Source organism: Salvelinus sp. IW2-2015, linkage group LG10, assembly GCF_002910315.2.
Source record: "Salvelinus sp. IW2-2015 linkage group LG10, ASM291031v2, whole genome shotgun sequence".
Taxonomy (NCBI): domain Eukaryota; kingdom Metazoa; phylum Chordata; class Actinopteri; order Salmoniformes; family Salmonidae; genus Salvelinus; species Salvelinus sp. IW2-2015.
In genome coordinates, this window is record NC_036850.1 from 15,525,526 (window position 1) to 15,545,258 (window position 19,733).

The 19,733-nt window shown below is 40.9% G+C and overlaps 3 protein-coding genes and 3 non-coding genes across 7 annotated transcripts in view; all 6 read left to right on the forward strand.

The window, feature by feature from the left end:
- Positions 1 to 1,070: 1,070 nt before the first annotated feature.
- Positions 1,071 to 4,940, forward strand: gcshb (glycine cleavage system protein H (aminomethyl carrier), b). Its single transcript, XM_023995449.2, has 5 exons — positions 1,071 to 1,517; positions 3,093 to 3,172; positions 3,542 to 3,605; positions 3,701 to 3,832; positions 4,150 to 4,940. Exons 1-5 carry the CDS (start codon positions 1,367 to 1,369, stop codon positions 4,245 to 4,247), a joined length of 525 nt encoding a protein of 174 aa, XP_023851217.1. The 5' UTR covers positions 1,071 to 1,366; the 3' UTR covers positions 4,248 to 4,940.
- A 1,479-nt stretch (positions 4,941 to 6,419) lies between these two features.
- rpl13 (ribosomal protein L13) lies at positions 6,420 to 9,528 on the forward strand. 2 transcript variants are annotated; one of them, XM_023995451.2, is made up of 6 exons: positions 6,420 to 6,508; positions 7,004 to 7,121; positions 7,399 to 7,540; positions 8,011 to 8,184; positions 8,818 to 8,874; positions 9,322 to 9,528. In XM_023995451.2, the coding sequence occupies exons 2-6, from the start codon at positions 7,018 to 7,020 to the stop codon at positions 9,478 to 9,480; spliced, it is 636 nt and encodes a 211-aa protein (XP_023851219.1). In that variant the 5' UTR covers positions 6,420 to 6,508; positions 7,004 to 7,017; the 3' UTR covers positions 9,481 to 9,528. The 2 variants fall into 2 exon arrangements, with proteins under 2 accessions (XP_023851219.1, XP_070301513.1); XM_070445412.1 differs by lacking the exon at positions 6,420 to 6,508 and having other exon boundaries at positions 6,980 to 7,121.
- LOC111969593 (small nucleolar RNA MBII-202) lies at positions 7,701 to 7,779 on the forward strand. Its single transcript, XR_002878014.1, has one exon. It is a non-coding gene; the product is annotated as a small nucleolar RNA MBII-202 (small nucleolar RNA).
- LOC111969591 (small nucleolar RNA MBII-202) lies at positions 8,411 to 8,490 on the forward strand. Its single transcript, XR_002878012.1, has one exon. It is a non-coding gene; the product is annotated as a small nucleolar RNA MBII-202 (small nucleolar RNA).
- On the forward strand, positions 9,064 to 9,145 carry LOC111969592 (small nucleolar RNA MBII-202). The gene has a single exon (XR_002878013.1). It is a non-coding gene; the product is annotated as a small nucleolar RNA MBII-202 (small nucleolar RNA).
- A 9,440-nt stretch (positions 9,529 to 18,968) lies between the features above and the next one.
- LOC111969366 (copine-7) overlaps positions 18,969 to 19,733 on the forward strand; it is a 43,210-nt gene continuing 42,445 nt past the window's right edge. The window contains exon 1 of the mRNA XM_023995452.2: positions 18,969 to 19,222. Coding sequence (XP_023851220.1) covers positions 19,049 to 19,222 — 174 coding nt within the window. The 5' untranslated portion in view covers positions 18,969 to 19,048. The remainder of the gene's footprint in view (positions 19,223 to 19,733) is intronic.

Here is a 19,733-nt window from a genome sequence, read left to right on the forward strand (position 1 = left end):
CTTTTGTACACCTGTGGTGCTCCCGGTCAAAAATTACTACTAAGACTACAATTATTGTATAAAATTTAGTTCATGCACATGCCCATTCACTTCCTCTCCCAGACCCCCACATACATGCGTGTTTGAGCACACACACACCTCACTCCCCTTCTTGGGTTCCATGACAAGGAACCTTTCCCAAATAGAATCTTTCCCCCATGGGAACCACACCTGTTGGCATTCTCACAAACAATCGCAACATTGTTTCAATAATATATAGAACTTTTCTCGCAGCTCTGGTATATAAAGCTTTTTTGAGGCCTTGCTCACAATTCATTCTGTGGCTGCACAATGACCAAACGATATACTGTATGTGAGGCTATTGACCTTATCTTTAATCATGACGCTGGTGAGGAGAGTCCTTGTTAAACTTTGACACAAAGTAATCTGATAAATACCACAATATGTTTAATCTGAGTATTTGTTCTAGTCAAAATAATCCATACATTATGCTTTTTTAAACTCAAAAACGAGTTGTATGAGCTCAGGTCAATGAGGCCTACAGGCCATAAATAGCAAGTAGAAGTTCAAAACTTGTAATGTTCACAAGAACTTAAGTTGATAAAAAGATCTAACAACATTAGGTGATAATATATGTATTGTTATGGATTATGATCAGCTATAACGGGGCGGTCATTTTGGACCGGGAACACAGAATAAATTAACATGAAACGAACACAACAGGAGTGTTAATGAAAGCAACACTATGTTCTAGGAACTGTTGCCCAATCTCAGCAGTTATGTACTACAGTACAATGMAAACGGACACAAAAGAAACAGTGACGGGGTTAGGGCTGTAATATTCATGAAGGAAAAACTATTTAGAGTCATAACCTACCAAGCATAATGAGAATGATCGCGTTCCCCTGTTCAGATGTTGCATGAATCAACCAATGGTTGAATGCCACGGCATCGATTGACAGATTGTTATAACGTATGTGATTAGCTGATAGTTAAAATACATATCCAGGCAGTGTAAAGTATGAAATGCTTCAGCAACGCCTGGGCAGAGGAACGCGCCCAAAACCTTATGGTTAGTTCCACAATGCCATAAAGATGCAGAGTAGACAGACCAATAGACAGAAGAAAATCTAACACTACCAACTATGCGGAAAACAGCTATTATTTCCCGAAATATTCTGTTGCGCATTTATTACGCCTTGAGAGTATCCATATAAGGAAAAGCCTTATCGGCAAATACGGTCCAACTTCCACAAAGTCCTGATGAAAATRTGCTTCTATTTCATGTCGAGAGCGCGCAAATGGTGATTGTGCGCGTTCCACTCAGTCAATTGCATGTGTAATCATTTCGGCCAACACTGTGAAGATGGCGATGAGAGTAGCGTTCCGGTGCCTTTCTGCAAACTTTTCTACAGTACTGCTTCAGCTTTCTCGACCTGTACAGATATCCGCAAATCGGCTTTTATGGAAGGCAAACACCGCACGGACAATGAGCACGGCCTCGCGACTGTCCACAGGTAACAATTTGTTACAATGTTGCCCAAATTGGCACTCAGTGTTGCATGCTACTAGATTCATCAACATCACAATTGATGTACGGGTCTGTGGCTACACATTCCAGTCGCAGAGGGGGAATAATCTCACGCTGTTTTGGTGACTTTCCCACGGTACATTTCTACACGTCAGAGAGAGCATGAACGATTTATTTTTTTACATTTGGTGATCAGCATATCCACTTTTGTAAGCAGTTTAGAACGCATGCCCTGCTAAGATAAAGTTTGGTCGAAGGCACAAATAAAAAGTAGCCTAATGCTGGCCGTTACGTGGTCTAAAAGTAAACTATTCTCTAGCTATTCCCAGACAGAAATCAAGTGATTTGTTTTTATGGAATTTTGGGATTCCCTGACCAGCCTGTGGAACAACGCTCCCCGCGATAGGTTGGTTTAACCGTAATATTTTGAATTATATGGTCGCTTTCCATAAACTGCTATCTGGGCTGTCCCCAAAGGTAGCCGGGTCGATTAAAGCTTTCATTTTCTTAAACAGGCTACATTGTAAAACATTATCAGAGGTTTAACTTGACTTTGCAACGATTTGCTGGGTCTGCTATCCACGGTCTTAAAAAAACATTKGGTTTTTTTAGGCACTCAGACACCCACTGTCTCGTGCTCCAATGTAATGGATAATTACATACAGCAAGTCACGCACGAGTTTGGACGAAGGCTGGTCAGGAGTAACACATTTGATCATACATCTATATTTAGCATATTTACTACATGTGTAGTCTGCAAATGMCAAATACATGTGTGGTGTTTTAGTCTAAATGATATTTAAGATCTCCATTAAGGTAAGGCTCTCCCCTGAGTCAGACAAACCAGCCATGCCCCAGCATCATGCACAGTTCACAATCTGGTTCAAACCTGTATTTTTTTCTGCATGATCTGATGCTAGCATTGGAAACAGTCATTTAATTCCTCAGCATATCGGGAAAGATTGACAGCATTTGACATAAACCATATTTAATGTTTCTTGCTTAAAATGTGGATTACATATCTGTCCAAAATAATATCAAATATTACTAGTTAATTTAATAGAAGGAACAGGCTACATAGCAGATTAGAGGATGTTTTTCACTTCAACCAATAGAGAACTGTTAAATGTGTGTGCTCCCTCCCACCACTCATACTGTGTACAACCATACTACAATGTACAGTAATAGCTAGAGAATGCTGGTACATTGTATGAGCAATTGACTTCACAATGGTGATAGTAATACAATTCACATCTTGTTTGACATTACAGGACTGAATGTGGGGCAGTACATTAATGGTATCTTTTGCCATCATGCAGTATTTTAAATTAGGTTTGCGGTTTTGCACAGCACTTTTTGGCTCTGGTCCATAGTACATTAGTGTCCTTTGGACGGTCAATAACAAGGGCAATGTGTGGTTTGGGATGGGTACTTAGTTAAGTCCCCCCCCCCCCCCCCCCCTAGAGTTTGGAAACCCTAAATTGATTGTGTACTCATAGAACACAGAAAACTTGACATTTTTAGTTTTCCCATTATCTAACGTGAATGTCTATTTTTACAGCCCTCAAATTCACAGACAAGCATGAGTGGGTACGAGTAGAGGGTGGAGTTGGTACAGTTGGCATCAGCAATTTTGCTCAGGTAGGCAGTTTGGTTGACACTTTAATCAATGATTTAGTGTGCTGCTGTTTCTAAATTACTGATAATCTGACATTTATTGGTCTACATAATGCCTGTATTGTCTTGAGAGATTTATTTTGGAACTTTGCACTTTGTCCTGCAATACAAAGACATACAATTTTACATATGTATGACTATTGATTACTTGTATTATGCCTGGCTTAAAATTTGAGGGCCAATCTGATATTTGTGCAATAACTTTAAGTTTACCACAACTTTCATTGGCCTTGTTTTATGCTTCATGAAATCAGTTACACGTTAGGATTTTTACCTTGACTTTCCTCTATGAATATCTGCTAAAATGTTAGAATTTGTGTCCCTCCATTGTAGGAAGCATTAGGCGATGTGGTGTATTGTGGACTCCCTGAGGTGGGGCAGAAACTTGAACAAATGGGTGAGATTTTTATTCAGGTTTAATTTTCCTCCCACAAGTAAATTAGTTTTGTTGCCAGTAAGGAGGGTCATGCATGTCCTTTGCTTGTGTTTCAGAGGAGTTTGGTGCTTTGGAAAGTGTGAAGGCTGCTAGTGAGCTGTACTCTCCTCTGACTGGAGAGGTAACTGAAATCAACACAGAGCTGGCAGACAACCCTGGACTAGTGAATAAATCCTGCTACGAAGGGGGTGAGTATCAAGACAGTGAAATGACAAATCAGTTGATGCGTATGTTTGACATTTTAGTCATTTAGCAGACGCTCTTATCCAGAGCAAACTTAGATGAGCAAATTAGGGTTGTCTTGCTCAAGGACACATCGACAGATTCTTCACCTATTCAGATTGGGGTTTCGAACCAGTGACCTTTCGGTTAATGGCACAACGCGCTTAACCGCTAGGGTACCTGCCATCTCCTTATGTGATTTTTGTTGGTGAATAATCATTCAACACACTATTAAACCCCCTCCTGACAATGTTACTGATGGTTGCTCTGRTCTGACTTCCAGGCTGGCTAATTAAGATGACTATTGACAACCCTGCAGAACTTGATGGCCTCATGGACGATGGCTCCTATGAGAAATTGATCAAATCCCTTGATGAGTAGACTGCTCAACTCTCCATGTTCTTTTTAAAAATGTTCTTTTTAATGATGATTACAGGTCTTTCACACTAATCCTATCTGGACTGGCTGTAAAATCTCAGCTCAAATGATATTATGTAAAGTAGCCCTATTTATTTAGCCTGTAATTGTTTTATCACCAAGATAACCAAAATGTTAATTAACCATGCTCATCTAGGTGCTTATTGCTGATGAAACCACAAGACAACCTGAAGGGTTTGTTCCCATGTCCTGTTGGCACAACGATAAATCCTGTTGGCACAATAATCAAGGATTTATTATTTCAGGTGCTTAGTTTGGACTGAAAGAAAATACAGAGAAGTGGCAACAGGTTGGAAAGTGATCGGAAATGAGAAGTCAGATKAATTAAATACAGTGTACAATCCATTGTTTTTTTTCATTATGACTTTTATATTCCATCTGGTGGGAAGGATGGAATACAGTACTATTCACTTCCATAAACCACCTTAAGTCAATATCTAATAGTCAAAACTTAATTTGGTGTCTGGCAATGCAAGACTAGTCAAAACTGAACTTTGGCTGGCAGCCTGGCACTTCCAAAGACTCCCACACTTGTAGATTCACATTCTTCAGCAAGATAACCTTCTTTAGAACAAAAGACTACAGCACAAATGAAGCCGGAATCAATTATATTTGGGATTTTTTCATATTTTAAGGTAACATCTGGAATAWGTGGGATATATAGTATTTTTTGTTACACTGTTTATACACACCACCTGTATTTATATACTGGATGGTGGCATAGCTCACTAATGTCTACTGCTATACATATTCTTAGTATATATTTTTGGTGTAGCCCTATGTATGTGTAGATTTCATTTGGATTACTGATTTGTCCTGACATTCATGATATCTTGTTTTTGATGATTTGTGTACTTGTTTGACACTTACTGCATTGTTAGGAGCTAGGAAGCCAAGCATTTTGCTGCACCTGCTATAACCTCTGCTAAACTGTACGTGACCAATAAAAATTTATTTGATATACTGCTGCTGTATTTTCCAGCCCAAGTGATTCAAGCTAATGGTAACTGAAAGTTACACTCCAGTGATATTAACACATTTAATATATCCACACAGTAGCACTGATTTATTAACATATAATCAGCACATTCAGTTAATGGAACATTGTAAATGGCTAGTTTCCCATTTTGTGAAGGGTGTGTGTGGACCTATTCCTAGAAATACCCTGCTTTAATCTAGACCTTTTTGTTCTGATGCCTAACATGTGAAAAACCAGGGGGATAGAGAAGCACTGCTGAAACAAACATGCTGATGATACTGGCCGCTTCTCATTGCTAACATTGACTCTCGGCACACCTTGACTTTTGCCCTTAGATCAAGATAGAGATGAGGTGCAGGGGAGGGTTGGTCAATGATTAATYGCAGAAGTGGGCACAGAATCAGTGTAGCAGAGAAACTGAGCAAATATTTGACTATATTTTTTAAAACTTTAACTATGAAGGGGCATGGGGCTTTAATACTTTACAGGAGAATACCATTTGGCTGATGGACAGAAAAGATCCTCTCGGGGATGGTCCTGCCTTGACACAATGAGCAGAGTGATGGTGTTGCTGCTGTATGTATATGTGCACTTTAAAAAGCGTGTGCTGCATATCTTTACTATGATTTCAAGAAAGTATTAGGGTTTAATATTTCGATGCACAACACTTCTACATTGAAAACATGTCATTCATAATTATCATTACAACAATGAGAATGGAAAATTGGGGGATACTCTGAGAAATAGGCTGTCTGAAACAGGTCCATAAGTGAAACGAGTGTAATTTTATTGTGGGGCTGCAGTGACCCCTTGTGGTGTACCTACAAAAATACATCAGCAATAAATCAGATTTGAGTGGACGACCATTAGTTATTGAACAAATTATCTTTCATGCATGCATACTGGTTGTTTCAATATGTGTTGTATTGGGGCTTGATTACGGTATGAAAAGCACGTTATTACTCAGCATTATGCCGAACCAAGAAGAATTGATTTACTAACAAACAGCGTACAGAAAGCTAATTCGATCTGAATGGATTCTGAACAAGATATATATATWTTTTAAATCAAAGATTCWGATTGAATCTGTTTTAATACAACTCTTCACACGTGAATTTTAGTACATCCGTTTGACGATCCATTGCGTCTACCATTGGGTGCCATATCCCACAATGCACAGTTTTAGGACTTCCTTTTTCCTTTCAGCCATTTTCCGCCTCAGACGGTACGTGAAAATAAGCTCAGTCTTTCAAACGAAATCGCTCTTAATCCTCCAATATATCAAAATGTATGTTACTTTTATGCATTTGTTTCCAAAGTGTATGATGTTGTCGTTCAGAATATATGACTATTGATGAGTTAGTTGAGATAAAGGCAAGCCAGATAGGTTGACTGCTAAACTTTTCTGGGTTGCAGACGCATGTATGTCTGTGTTGTCAGTGACGTTACAAGTGTTTCATTGTCACCAACCTGTCGGTAACGATCTAGATTATCGACAATTAACTCCAATGATTACGGAGTCATTAACACAGTAAAATATACGTCTGTTTGTGTTGAAATCCATTGCTGCATTCCCAGTTAGCCTGGACGTGATGGCTAGCTAACTGGCTAGCATTTAGCCTAGTAAGCACTTCGTCAGCCATTTTTTTTCCTCCGCTGGATGGGCTGATCTTATTGCTAAATGTGATTAGCTTCTACACGTGTTAATTCCCTGTTTCAGGGAAGTAGGCAACCATGGCACCCAGCCGGAATGGCATGCTTTTGAACCCACACTTCCACAAAGACTGGCAGACGAGGGTGCGCACCTGGTTCAACCAGCCCGCAAGGAAGACTCGCAGGTAGGCCTTGATTAGTTACATTGGTTAAGTAAAGTATAATGGTTGGATAAATGCTTAATTTGGGTTGAACTGTCWTACGTTTCAAACGTCTGCTGTATGCAAACCTACCAGCTATTAACTAGCATGMTTGTGATGTACCTGGTTGGTTAACTAGCTGTATAGATTGAATTATGGCTATGGTGTAGTTTTGTTGTGTGCCTGTGTTTGACATGTATGTATGTGATGGAGGTCATTCAAATATAACTTGCTATATATGAACAGACTTCTAATTTTTCAGGCGAAAGGCCCGTCAGATCAAGGCTCGTCGTATTGCCCCACGTCCTGTGGCCGGACCCCTCAGGCCTCAAGTCAGGTGTCCCACCATCAGGTATCACACCAAGGTGCGTGCCGGGCGTGGCTTCACCCTGGAGGAACTCAAGGTAAGAGGAATATTAACAGTACATTTACTTTGTGAATAATAACCTCCAGGTTTAGGCAGTGTTAGTACGTTATGTAAGACTGAACAGCCTGAAAGACAGGTGTGTTTTTATTGAATATATTTTAGCTTGCGGACTACTAGAACCTTTTACAGCAGTCAAGTGATGACAAATCTCCGGAATCTCTGTACCTCCTTGATGATTCAACTTGAACCTATTTGCTGATGTCTGCTTGTTTTAATGTGTGCTGTGCATATAAAAAAAACTCAAAACTGGTCAATTGATTCATAACATGGGGCTCAAGCCAGTTATTAACCCATTTTTGTTTGACAGGCTTTTTTGGCTGAATGTAGCAATCTACTTGTATTGAGTTATGTGCAAGCCTCCACACTCKTAAAAGTCCGGGCATGGCTAGCAACTAAATGCCCAACAGTTCTTAAATATTTGGTTCTTGCGTGTGCTTTGTATTCTAGGCAGCCGGTATCCACAAGAAGACAGCCCGCACCATTGGCATCTCTGTTGACTCCCGCCGTCGCAACAGGTCATCGGAGTCCCTGCAGGCCAATGTACAGCGCCTGAAAGAGTACCGCTCCAAGCTCATCCTCTTCCCCAGGAAGGCCTCCGCACCCAAGAAGGGAGACAGCACTGTAAGTGTCAGTCATAGAAAGTTGGGTTGAGTGTTTATAAACATATGGGCACGCATAACCATATTGTCAAAGTGATTGCTTCATTTGAGGCTCAGATTATAAACATTTGCAGTGGAACATTTCATCAGTCATGCGTGACATTGCTGTTAAACGTGATTTCAGAAAATTTGCTTATGATTGAAATAAAGAAACCTGGGTTGTGAGCAGCTCTGGTCCAGCAGTCAAGTGATGACAAATTCTCCGGAATCTCTGTACTACCTTGATGATTACATTTGAACCTATTATCTGATGACTGCCGGGTTCATGTGTCCAGTGCCCATTCTGTAGTTTCTGAAACGGCCTGTTAGCAAGGACGTTTTGGAGTTACGGTGTGGAAATTGGGCTTCAAACTGGTCTGGAAGTTTTGAAATGTTTTAATGCATTTTGTGCAGAGTAACATTGATCTGCATGGTTATCTGGACTACTTTGTTTACGTGCTCCGTTGTAGATTCAGTTTCAGTTGGTGGTGTGCAATTAAATGTTTGAAATCTTCTCTTCACCCCAGTAGCATTTTAGATTGACTGCACCGTCTTGAATGTGCACATGGTAGATGTTACTTTTCCTGCGAGCATTAAAACRTTTCCCTTTCTCCAGGAGGAGGAACTGAAGATGGCCACGCAGCTCTCTGGCGCTGTCATGCCCATCAAGAATGTACGTATCACACATTCATATCACTTGATTCACCCAAAAAAAGGAAGTTCATGTTCTTTAAATTGAAGATAACGCTGATTAGGGTTATTGAATGTAAATMGGATGACCAGGTCATAAATGAAATATTTGGAGGATGTATCTTGAGTCTATGTATTGAACACATATGTTCGAGCTCTTTCAGCAGTCAAGTGATGACAAATTCTCCGGAATCTCTGTATTACCTTGATGATTCTCTTTGAACCTATTATCTGATGACTGCCAGATTGTGTGCTGGACCGTAACTTAATTTGGACATACAAATAATTAAATCATTGAGTAATAACATGGGACTCTGCTAATCCATTCATTGTATTTGACTTTCTCTTTGACTGAAATGCCCTTCTACTCTTGATGAGTATATCTTTACATCAACATCGTTGTAATTGGGCTCTTCTCCCTCTGCTACAGGTGCACAAGAAGGAGAAGGCCAGGGTGATTTCTGAGGATGAAAAGAACTTCAAGGCTTTCGCCAGCCTGCGTATGGCCCGTGCCAATGCTCGTCTCTTCGGCATCCGTGCCAAGAGGGCAAAGGAGGCGGAAGCTGAGAGTATTGACAAGAAGAAATAACCGTTAGTTTCTATGGAACTTTCAAAAATAAAAACGTGTATAACTTCACTGGTCATTTTTCAATTTGAAGGGTCATGTTTGTTACCATCTCATCTTGAAATGATAATTTTTTGTTGCAGTTGTGGAGACATTTCTGTTCAATGGTGTTAAACACTCAACTTTGGTACATTTGAAAAATATTTTTCCATGCTTTAGTATTTCAATTCACATTTGATGGATTATAGAAATACAGGCATCAATGCTAATGTTAAATAGTGTTTACTGTGTTGCCCAAGAGACAAATGGATGGAATATATCTTGCCCAGTCACTACCAGCAAGTGGCAGCTGTACTACATTAAATCACTCACCCTGGCATTTTCAAATTGTATGTGGAAACCATTCTCCTGAATGTGAAGTACACACTATTGGAAGTGACTTTTTGAATCGTCTTCAGCGTAAATTCATCCACAAACTATAATTTATCTTAAATTTACTGCTCTTCATTAATTTCATATAAACCCATTCAAAAGGTTGGGATGTAAAGCAGAAGTGTGCGCTTTCGAGGGGTTTTTGTTTAGCATACTTTGAATTCCTAAATATTAAGTGGCTTCTTTCACAAAGCAGGCAATCTACAAAATCTCAATGGAATGTGGCACCCTTGGCATGTCAATTCTGGCTCCGAAAAGTTTACTGCTCACGTTAGTTTCGCTGCTAGTTCAACCAGAACCTTGTGTGATTGTATGTTTTAGGGACTTATGAGCAATGCTCCAGCCTTCTAGTAGTTTATGAAAATGTGGTTTTGACTTGTGTAGTCAAAGAATAGATGGAAAGGGTGATTGTGGAATTCCTAGATTCCCATCCTAGCCCTAAGTTCCAGTTCGATATTTATAGGGGTGTAAAACGCAACATGCAACAATTTAAATTTGAATGAGTTACAGTTCATATGAGGAAATCAGTCAATTTAAATAAATTCTTTAGGCCTGTATCTATTGATGCCACATTACTGGGAATAGAGATGCATCTGTTGTTCACAGATTCAAAAAAAAAATCAGATCTCGTGTGACCATTTGCAGCATGACACATCTCCTTTGCGTAGATTTGATTGTGGCCTGTGGAATGTTGTACCACTCTTCAATGGCTGTGTGAAGTTGCTGGATATTGGTGGGAATGGGAACATGCTGTTATACATGTTGATCCAGAGCATCCCAAGCGTGCTCAATGGGTGACATGTCTAGTGAGTATGCAGGCCATGGAAGAACTGGGAGATTTTCAGCTTCCAGGAATTGTGTACAGATACTTGTGTATTGGGGCCGTGCATTATGCWGAAACGTGAGGTGATGGTGGCGGATGAATGGCTCAACAATGGGCCTCAGGATCTCATGGTATCTGCATTCAAATTACCATCGATAAAATGCAATTGTGTTGTCCATAGCTTATGCTTGTCCTTATCATAACCCCACCGCCATCGTGGGACACTTCATAACGTTGACATCAGCAAACCGCTCGCCCACATGACACCATACATGCAGTCTGCCATCTGCCCGGTACAGTTGAAACCGGGATTCATCCATGAAGAGCAGACTTCTCCAGCATGCCAGTGGCCATTGAAAGTGAGCATTTGCCTACTGAAGTTGGCTATGACGCCGAACTGCAGTCAGCTCGACCCTGGTGAGGACAACGAGCACACAGATGAACTTCCCTGAGACGGATTCTGACAAGTTGTYCAGAAATTCTTTGGTTGTGCAAACCCACAGTTTCATGAGCTGTCAAGGTGGCTGGTGAAGAAGCCGGATGTGGAGGTCCTGAGCTGGCATGGTTACAAGTGGTCTGCGGTTGTGAGGCCAGTTAGACGTGCCGCCAAATTCTCTAAAATTACTTTGTATTCTGCTTATTGTAGAGAAAATAACATTCTCCTGTAACAGCTCTGGTGGACATTCCTGCAGTTAGCATGCCAATTGCATGCTCCCTCAAAACCTGAGATATCTGTGACATTGTGTTGTGGGACAAAACTGCACATTTTAGAGTGGCCTTTTATTGTCCCCAGTACAAGGTGCACCTGTGTAATGATGATGCCGTTTAATCAGCTTGTTGATATGCCACACCTGTCAAGTGGATGGTTTATCTTGGAAAATGAGAAATGCTCACTAATAGGGATGTAAACAAATTTGTGCACAAAATTTGAGAGAAATAAACTTTTTGTGCGTGTGGAACATTTCTGGGATCTTTTATTTCAGTTCATGAAACATGGGACCAATACTTTAAAGGGGAAAGGGGGAAACCTAGTCAGTTGTACAACTGAGTGCATTTAACCCAACCCCTCTGAATCAGAGAGGTGTGGGGGGCTGCCTAAATCGACATCCACATGTTGCTTTTATATTTTTGTTCAGTATACAAGTGCTTTCGGAAAGTTTTCAGACCCATTAACTTTCTCCACATTTTGTTACGTTACAGCAGTATTCTAAAAATGATTAAATAAAAATAATGAATCAGCAATCTACACACAATACCCCATAATGACAAAGCAAAAACAGTTTGCAAATGTATTAAAAATGAGAAACAGAAAAACCTTATTTACATAAGTATTCAGACCCTTTGCTATGAGACTCAAAATTGAGCTCAGGTGCATCCTGTTGCCATTGATCATCCTTGAGACGTTTCTACAACTTGATTGGAGTCCACCTGTTGTAAATTCTATTGATTGGAGATGATTTGGAAAGGCACACACCTGTCTATATAAGGTCCCACAGTCGACAGTGCATGTCAGAGCAAAAACCAAGCCATGAGGTCGAAGGAATATTCTGTAGAGCGTCGAGACTGGATTGTGTCGAGGCACAGATCTGGGGATAGGGTACCAAAAAATGTCTGCAGCATTGAAGGTCCCCAAGTGGCCTCAATCATTCTTAAATGGAAGAAGTTTAGAACCAGCAAGACTCTTCCTAGAGCTGGCTSCCCGGCCAAACTGAYCAATCGGGGGAGAAGGTCCTTGTTGAGGTGACCAAGAACCCGATGGTCACTCTGACAGAGCTCTAGAGTTACTCTGTGGAGATGGGAGAACCTTTCAGAAAGACAACCATCTCTGCAGCACTCCACCATCCAGGCCTTTATGGTAGAATGGCCAGACGGAAGCCACTCCTCAGTAAAAGGCACATGACAGCCCGCTTGGAGTTTGCCAAAAGGCACCTAAAGACTCTCAGACCATGAGAAACAAGATTGAACTCTTTGGCCTTAATGCCAAGCATCACGTCTGGAGGAAACCTGGCACCATCCCTACGGTGAAGCATGGTGGTTGCAGAATAGTGCAGTGGGGATGTTTTTCAGCGGCAGGGACTGGGAGACTAGTCAGGAACGAGGGGAAAGATCAACGGAGCAAAGTACAGAGATCCTTTATGAAAACTTGCTCCWGAGTGCTCAGGACCTGAGACTGGAGCGAAGGTTCACCTTCCAACAGGATAACAACCCTAAGCACACAGCCAATACAATGCAGGAGTGGCTTCAGGACAAGTCTCTGAATGTCCTTGAGTGGCCCAGCCAGAGCCCAACTTGAACCCCATCGAACATCTCTGGAGAGACCTGAAAATAGCTGTGCAGCGACGCTCCCCATCCAACCTGACAAAGCTTGAGAGGATCTGCAGACAAGAATGGGAGAAACTCCCCAAATACAGGTGTGCCAAGCTTGTAGCTTCATACCCAAGACTCAATGCTGTAATCGCTGCCAAATGTGCTTCAACGAAGTACTGAGTAAAGGGTCTGAATGCTTATGTAAGTGATTTATTTTTTATAAATTAACAAATGTCTAAACCTGTTTTTGCTTTGTCATTAGGGGGTACTGTGTGTAGTTTGAGGGGGAAAAAACAATTGAATCAATTTTATAATAAGGCTGTAACCTAACAAAAATGTGGATAAAGTCAAGGGGTCTGAATACTTTCTGAAGGCACTGTACCTTGACATTCTACCACCATGGGAATATCATGCACCTGACACTTCTGCACTGTGAGTAATATCCTGGGGATGAGATTATCACCACAGTAACGGCAGAATCTATGGTAACATAGGACAGTGCAGGTCATACAACGTCTTGGTAAAAATAAGTCGATAAGGTCTGACCGCATTGTTCCTATGCTCCTCTGATAGATTTACTGCCACAGCATGATGTATTTTAAGGTTACTTGAATGTCAACTGTTGCAATGTATGCTATATCAATTATACTTAACCAATACACTGTAGCTTTGACAATGTACAGGAAGGCAGCCTTGAGGTGTGTGTGGGCTATACCTTAAATAAATGCATATTAATTGTAGTGTATGCAGGCTTTGTATGATGTCATGTCTCTTGAATTGCTGGGCAGTGGGAGTATTATGCAAACATCACATTTCCTCTGCTCCTGCATACTCTGTCAGCCAAGACAACCTCTGATCAGAGCGGAATAAAAAAATCAGGTGATAACTGCACAAGATTCTGTCTGTACCAGGTGTGCTTCTTTAATGTCTTCTGTTCTGATTATTTGCTTCATATTGTGGTGCTCGTCGTTTATTCATGTTCTGACTTTTTGAGTGTTTAAACTGTAATACTCTGTTCGATGTAGCTTTGACTTAGTCTTTCCCCAAAAAATTACTTACTAGTGTTTCTTTCTTGACTGTTCTCCTCTAGGCCTGTATCATAGCCTTAGGATCTAACAGGAATTGATTGAAAGGTTTATGACTGACAGCTTTCATATTAGGTCAATCAATGAAAAGTATTGAGGTAAGAAGAGGATAGGCTTCGTTTCCAATTCACTGAGCCATATTTAGATCAACTAGATCATGTTAAAACAAAAGCACACCAAATAGATTGTGAAGTGGAAATTGGAGCAACCATAGCCAGTATGGGAGCCTCTAGAATCAATGAAGTATTGGGAGTTTGCCCAATGTGTCTAAGAATATCTTAACGCAGGGGAACTACTGGGTGGAGGATTACATATGAAGTTACACAAACTCCTCATCAGTGCCTGCACAAATTCAATTTTCATGMTTTCCATTTTTGTTACCAGAATGGCAGGAATCGTTAAAGTTGGTTGGTATGTGGCTCTCGTTATCAAAATAGTTTTCTGTTGAAAGCAAGCAATCCTGCACCAATTTTACGGGAAAATATTTGAACTACACAACAGCGTAATGTCTGCTTGGGAGCTAGAGTGGTATAAACAGCTAGATAGCAAGAAGACTCTTGATAAATATATGCATAAATACACATTAAGAGTCCAGAGAGAGGCTTTAGTGTTGACACAGCGGCAACAGATGGAGCTACAGCATAATGGAGCTCAGGTGTATGGCCCAGGGKACTGTTGGTTCCTACTCGCAATGAATTCCCATCGAGTTCGAGACACAGGAGGTGAGAATCTAAGACGATAGGGTGACCAGTCTTTAGGCTACAACTGCAATAAACCATCTTGCTACCGTAGCATCAAACCCCTGTCGTTGCCATGTTAATTCTGTTATTCATGGGAGCTTCTTTACATTTACTTWTAAGAATTATAACATAAAGGAAATCAGTGATGCCATCAGAGGGTCATAGGTCAACGAAACAGCACTATCTCTATTTTAAAGAGGCAGAAAGCCTTGGAGGGGAGGATGTTTCCTGCTGCAGGGTTTGTTTGATGTGATCATGAGGGACAAACAGTCCAGTTAAGCGAATAATTAAAACAGAGCCAAATGTTTAGTTGAGTGGTGTTTGAATAAGTAACTCTCTGCTCAATGTTGATTAGCCTCCCTATTTGCTGCCAATAGTCTTTCTGGAGGCCTAGTTTTTATAAGGAGCAAGACCTCAACTGTGTACCTGTGGAGTGCTCCTTGACTGGCCACCTCTGACAGAGGGGCTCAGTGAATTTAGCAAAGCTTCTCTTGTAATCAACAACAGAGCCCGGAGGATGTATTGCAACCAATGATGTTTCTTTAGAGAACATTTGGAGAGGAATTGCTAAGTCAGACATTTTCTCTGCATCCCAGAATAGGCTTTGACCTTAAGCAATGGGAGCAGGCATATAGTGCACTTGAATTCTTTCATCCAGCCTATTGTCATCCAAGTAGGAAGGCAGAAAGGATATGTGCTGTAGGTGGGACCCCCACCACTTATAATTGCTACAGTTAAGTGCTTTGAAAGGAAAATGTACAACTCTGAATACACTTCATTGTCAGCTGGAAAACTATCATGTTATATAATCTTTAGCCAGTTTTAGTGAGTTCACAAAAATTATATGGGCCTTGTGGGTGGGCTGAAAAAGGCTTCATATGAAGAGAACGGAGTGTATGTGTGGGTGTCAAATGATTTTAAAACCTGCCCAACACTTGTTGATATTCAGATCATTATAGCATTAGCTATAGCCCTTTTATTGGTATTAAACAGTCTTAAACATGCCGTTGTGTGTGAGTGCAAGAGAGGATGGCAGAGGTAGCGGAAGGGTGAGAGAGTATGAGACATTGCCTGTTATTTACAAYAGTAGCACTGACTGCGATTCATCTCCATTGTTTCTCCATTAGAGCTCAGTGTCACTTAGGACCCTTAGCTGTCTGGCCAGCCACATCAGGGTGCTCACACACACAACTTGTGCCAACACCTGAGGATCTGTCTAATTCAATCTCTGCTGTCTGGCTGTCAAGTGTCTCCTGTGTTTCCTGGGGTTGTAATTATTGACCTCTGTGAAAGACACCAGTCCTTTCAGTGATACTAAAAGTCATATCTAGCCACTGGGAGTAATGTAGTTACATTGTGTCATACTTATAGGCCTATTACTGGAGGGAGAGACTATGTATCTCTTACTTGATGTAATTGAGTGAATATTTTTGGGTGGATTGCAGACAGTTATTTTGCCTTTGAGCTGAGCAGATATGATCTGGCAACAAGGTGCAGAGATAAGCCAGCAATACAAATGCAAGCCATTGGAATTTCTTGTGGGGGGGYAGCCTCACATTGTATGTGGACAGTATATGTAGCCCATTAGTGTTGAGGAAAACATTTGTGGTTGTATGTGTGTAATCTGTATGCTTTAATTGTCTGTTGGTCACTGTATTTTATTTTATTTTATTTGATCTATAGCAGATTAAATCAAAAGGCTAATCAACAAATGCATAAATGCTCTGGTGGTCAACTTTAGCTAAGGCTCACGGGAAAATGAGCAGAAAGGAGAGATGATTAGTGTGGAACAGCCGCCAAGAGTGTTCGTGTCTCACTATTGTGAACCGCTGTCGCACCTCTACGTCTCCCTCCAGCGGATTCTGTGGACATTGCGAGCTTTAACGGTGTGGTTTGGAAGATCCACTCCCTCGCTCTGCTATCACACACCCCTTGCTTTTACCACTTTCCCTCCACTGTTCCCGAGTTTCGGAAAATCAAGCAGTGTGTTGAAGGAAAGGTAACAACAAGTGTAAGTTCAGGGGACCACGTCAGGTAGGAACAAGCAGCAAGAGTTTGGATGTATTATTTTGAAGCATATGTTGCAAGTTTCTGAATGATTGAGGTAATCGAACAAAATAATTTTATTGTGGAGTATTTTTGGAATAGTATACGTTCATGTTGTATTGTTATATCATTCATTGTGAAATGCTTGGATTCATTCAGAGGCTGTGGAGGTGCATCGATAAACGACCAGTTTAGCCAGTAATGTAGATCAGTTTATATATATTATGTGATGATAATTGAAAGAATAAGGCAGCCGCGCTTCTCTGTCACCCTCAACAAATCATGCTATAGTTATCGTAGGAAATCATTTAGGTTGAGACCAAAGTTGAGAACAAAATCTTTGTCTCACCTTTCTTAGTTGGATAAAAGTCATGTCAATTACAATTGTACTAGTCTTGAGTAGTCATGTATCAAGCTTAGCTGTCTATAACTGACTGTCTACCAGATATAGCACAGATATATACTAGATAGACACATTATATTTGAAATGCACATGCTACGCCCGGTTTAACATGACCAGGGAGGGGTGTGTGCCCATGCAGTTGTTGGTTCATCTGTCAGACAACAGGTTGTAGACATATTGCTGATCAATAATAGGTTATGAGAATCTCTTTTCCACATTTTCGCTTTTATCTGTAACATTTATAGATCAGCACTCTTATTTTTTGCATTTATTTTCCACCATCATATTAAATGTCATTGCAATATATTGAAAAAATAATTATAAGAACATGGAACCAACTGAACGTTACAAGTGTTGGGCAGATTATTTCGAACTAATTACAACTCTCGGTTATTGGTTGTTTTATAGTAGCCAATCTCAATATGTATTCTATTTTATGAGTCATATGGAGCCCTTATTTGTTCTTATTGTTTTTAACTACCTCGTCAAACACGTATGATTGCTGCCAAGGGCGCCTGATCTAATGTAACATAATTGCTTCAACCGAGCCTCACCCCACTGGAGAGCAGCAGCCGAGTGACTGAAGGTCGCTGTCCATTGTCGGTGGTGCTGAAATGGGGCAATGTGGATTCTTGCGCCTGGGCAGGCTTTGTCACTATTATATTTTTTTACTGAGTAGCAATTCACCTGTTATTATTCAATCACCTTCATAGCCTACCTCATATGCAAACTTGTTCCTGTCTGAACTTGGATTCTGCTAATATTTATTTGGGCTCAATAGCATTTTGTTTGTGGATATATGCTATTTTGCAGATACTTAAACGCCCAGTGCAGTCAAAAACCAGATTTTTTTCTGTGTTTTATATATGTATTCACACTATGAGGTTGGAATAATACCGTTGACATTTTGAAAATTATTATGCCTTTTAATACAAAAGCTGTTTGAAAAGACCACCTGAAATGTCAACCTGTTTTGGTGAGATTGAATGTTTTGGCCTGCCTGGTGACATCACCAGGCGGTAAATTAGCCCAATAAGAAAGACCGTTCCAAATCTCTTTGCCAATAACATCTAATTTTCAGTTTTACCCACTCAGACCACTKCCAGACAGTCGTAGAAAAATGATTGCTTTAGAAATTGCTCTTTGCTAAGAAGCTATTTTTGTTTATTTTTGACCATTTTAATTGAAAACAATCACAGTAAGGTACTTTATTGTTACTCAGAAATGATTTGATATTGAGATAAAAACAGCTGCATTGGACCTTTTTAATTTGTGTTTTCTTTACATAGATACAGTACAGTYCCTGTGTGGACTTTGAAGAGAAGGATGATCGGGAGCATACCCTTTTTTAACCCAGTTGTGATGCTCATGGACAACTTTTTCATGAAGAACACATGAAAACACATTTTGGCTGATCCTGAATTGTGACTCTCCACAGCTTTCTGGTCATCTAATCAAGACTCCCCAGCCTCCATCCAGCTCGGCCCACCCTGTCTGTTATCGCTGCAGAAATTAAATGACACCTGCCGTCATCTCAAATACAGACCTCTGAGAGAACTCTTTTCCCTTTTGTAACATTCACTGCCAAGTCCAAGGATCCATTCTTCTCTTCTATGTATCTAACTCTGTGAGATTTCAGTGCCTCGCTCTGCTTGAATCCCTTAGCCATCCCTAGTAGTTCCCATTACTCTGAGCTCTCAGCAGCACCCACCATCTCTTGCTCCTTACTGGTTGACACCTCGGGTACTGAGCCAGGATGAATGACGTACAGGATGCTACCTCCCCAGGGGCCGCCCTTGGTGGCCCTGTCGCCTGCGTCTCCAAAGTGGAGCTGCGCGTCGCCTGCAAGGCCCTGCTGGACCGAGACACACTGAACAAGTCTGACCCATGTGTCATACTCATGTTGCAGAACCAGGGACAGTGGACAGAGGTGAGTACCCCCCCCCCCCCCCCATCCTCTGTATGTCCCCAATCTACTGGCCTGGTAAAGTCTTAACTAACATGGTTCACTCCATAATGTACTGATGGTATGAACAATAAGTAATGGATGTTGATGCTAAAACAACTAAGCCTGTGAAGCTCAAACCCCAGTAATGAGCTGCATAAGTATCTCTATGATGTTGACATGTAACATTGGGTAGTATGACACCAGTTTATTAAAATAACAATGATTCCGTGTATGACAGAGTTGGATAGCATGAGGTGAACCAGAGAGTGCTTGTTTCTACTGAATGGAAGGCATTGTCACCTAGCAGGATATGGACGGCACAGTGGGAGGGGCAGCCCTCTCTCCCCTCCCTCCATTTCTCCATATCAAAGCTGAGCCACGTTTGGAGGATAAAAAAAAAAAGAGTGTTATCTGGAAGGCAGTGGTGGCTTGAAGATAGGAGTGAGATTTAAGGAGTGAGCTGTTTGTGTGAACGTGTCAGACTGAAGGATGA